Here is a 503-nt window from a genome sequence, read left to right on the forward strand (position 1 = left end):
CGTGCCTGTCAGCCGCCACCACGACCACAGAGACGTCGCCAAGTCTCTCCCTCGAGACTACGGGGCGTCACTGAGGGACCTGGCGGGCATGTCGCTCAGCCCCCCCAGGGATTCGTACCGAGGATTCACCAGTGTGAGGAACCACCTGGGAGGATCCTGGGACCAGCTGGACTGCCCCAGGCCGCAGGTGGCTCAGCTCAGGGCATCGTGGGACCACCTGGGCCCCGTGTGGGACCAGCCCCTGGACGCCACCCTCGATTTGTCTCGAGGTCCCGACGCCCTTTTGACACACACGTTGCGCCCGGCCCGCCACGAGGTCACCAGCCCGAGAGGTCAGGCTCTCGAGGATGACCCTGCGTCACGTGACCCAGGTGTTCTTGATCTAGCTTCCCCGCGGGATTCCGTCGCAGGAGCCAAAGGATTACTCAACGCCCCCGGCCAGAACAACTGCTTCCTCAACAGTGCAGTTCAGGTAAAGTGCCACAGACCTTTTGACACCTTTG

The 503-nt window shown here is 63.6% G+C and overlaps 1 protein-coding gene across 1 annotated transcript in view; it reads left to right on the forward strand.

Annotated features, from left to right (window-relative positions):
- Window positions 1-503, forward strand: part of LOC119589398 — a gene marked incomplete in the record, with an annotated part of 55,185 nt that overhangs the window by 53,840 nt on the left and 842 nt on the right. The window contains 1 exon segment of the mRNA XM_037938012.1: window positions 1-472. Coding sequence (XP_037793940.1) covers window positions 1-472 — 472 coding nt within the window.

The sequence above is a fragment of the Penaeus monodon genome, chromosome 25 (genome assembly GCF_015228065.2).
Source record: "Penaeus monodon isolate SGIC_2016 chromosome 25, NSTDA_Pmon_1, whole genome shotgun sequence".
NCBI lineage: Eukaryota > Metazoa > Arthropoda > Malacostraca > Decapoda > Penaeidae > Penaeus > Penaeus monodon.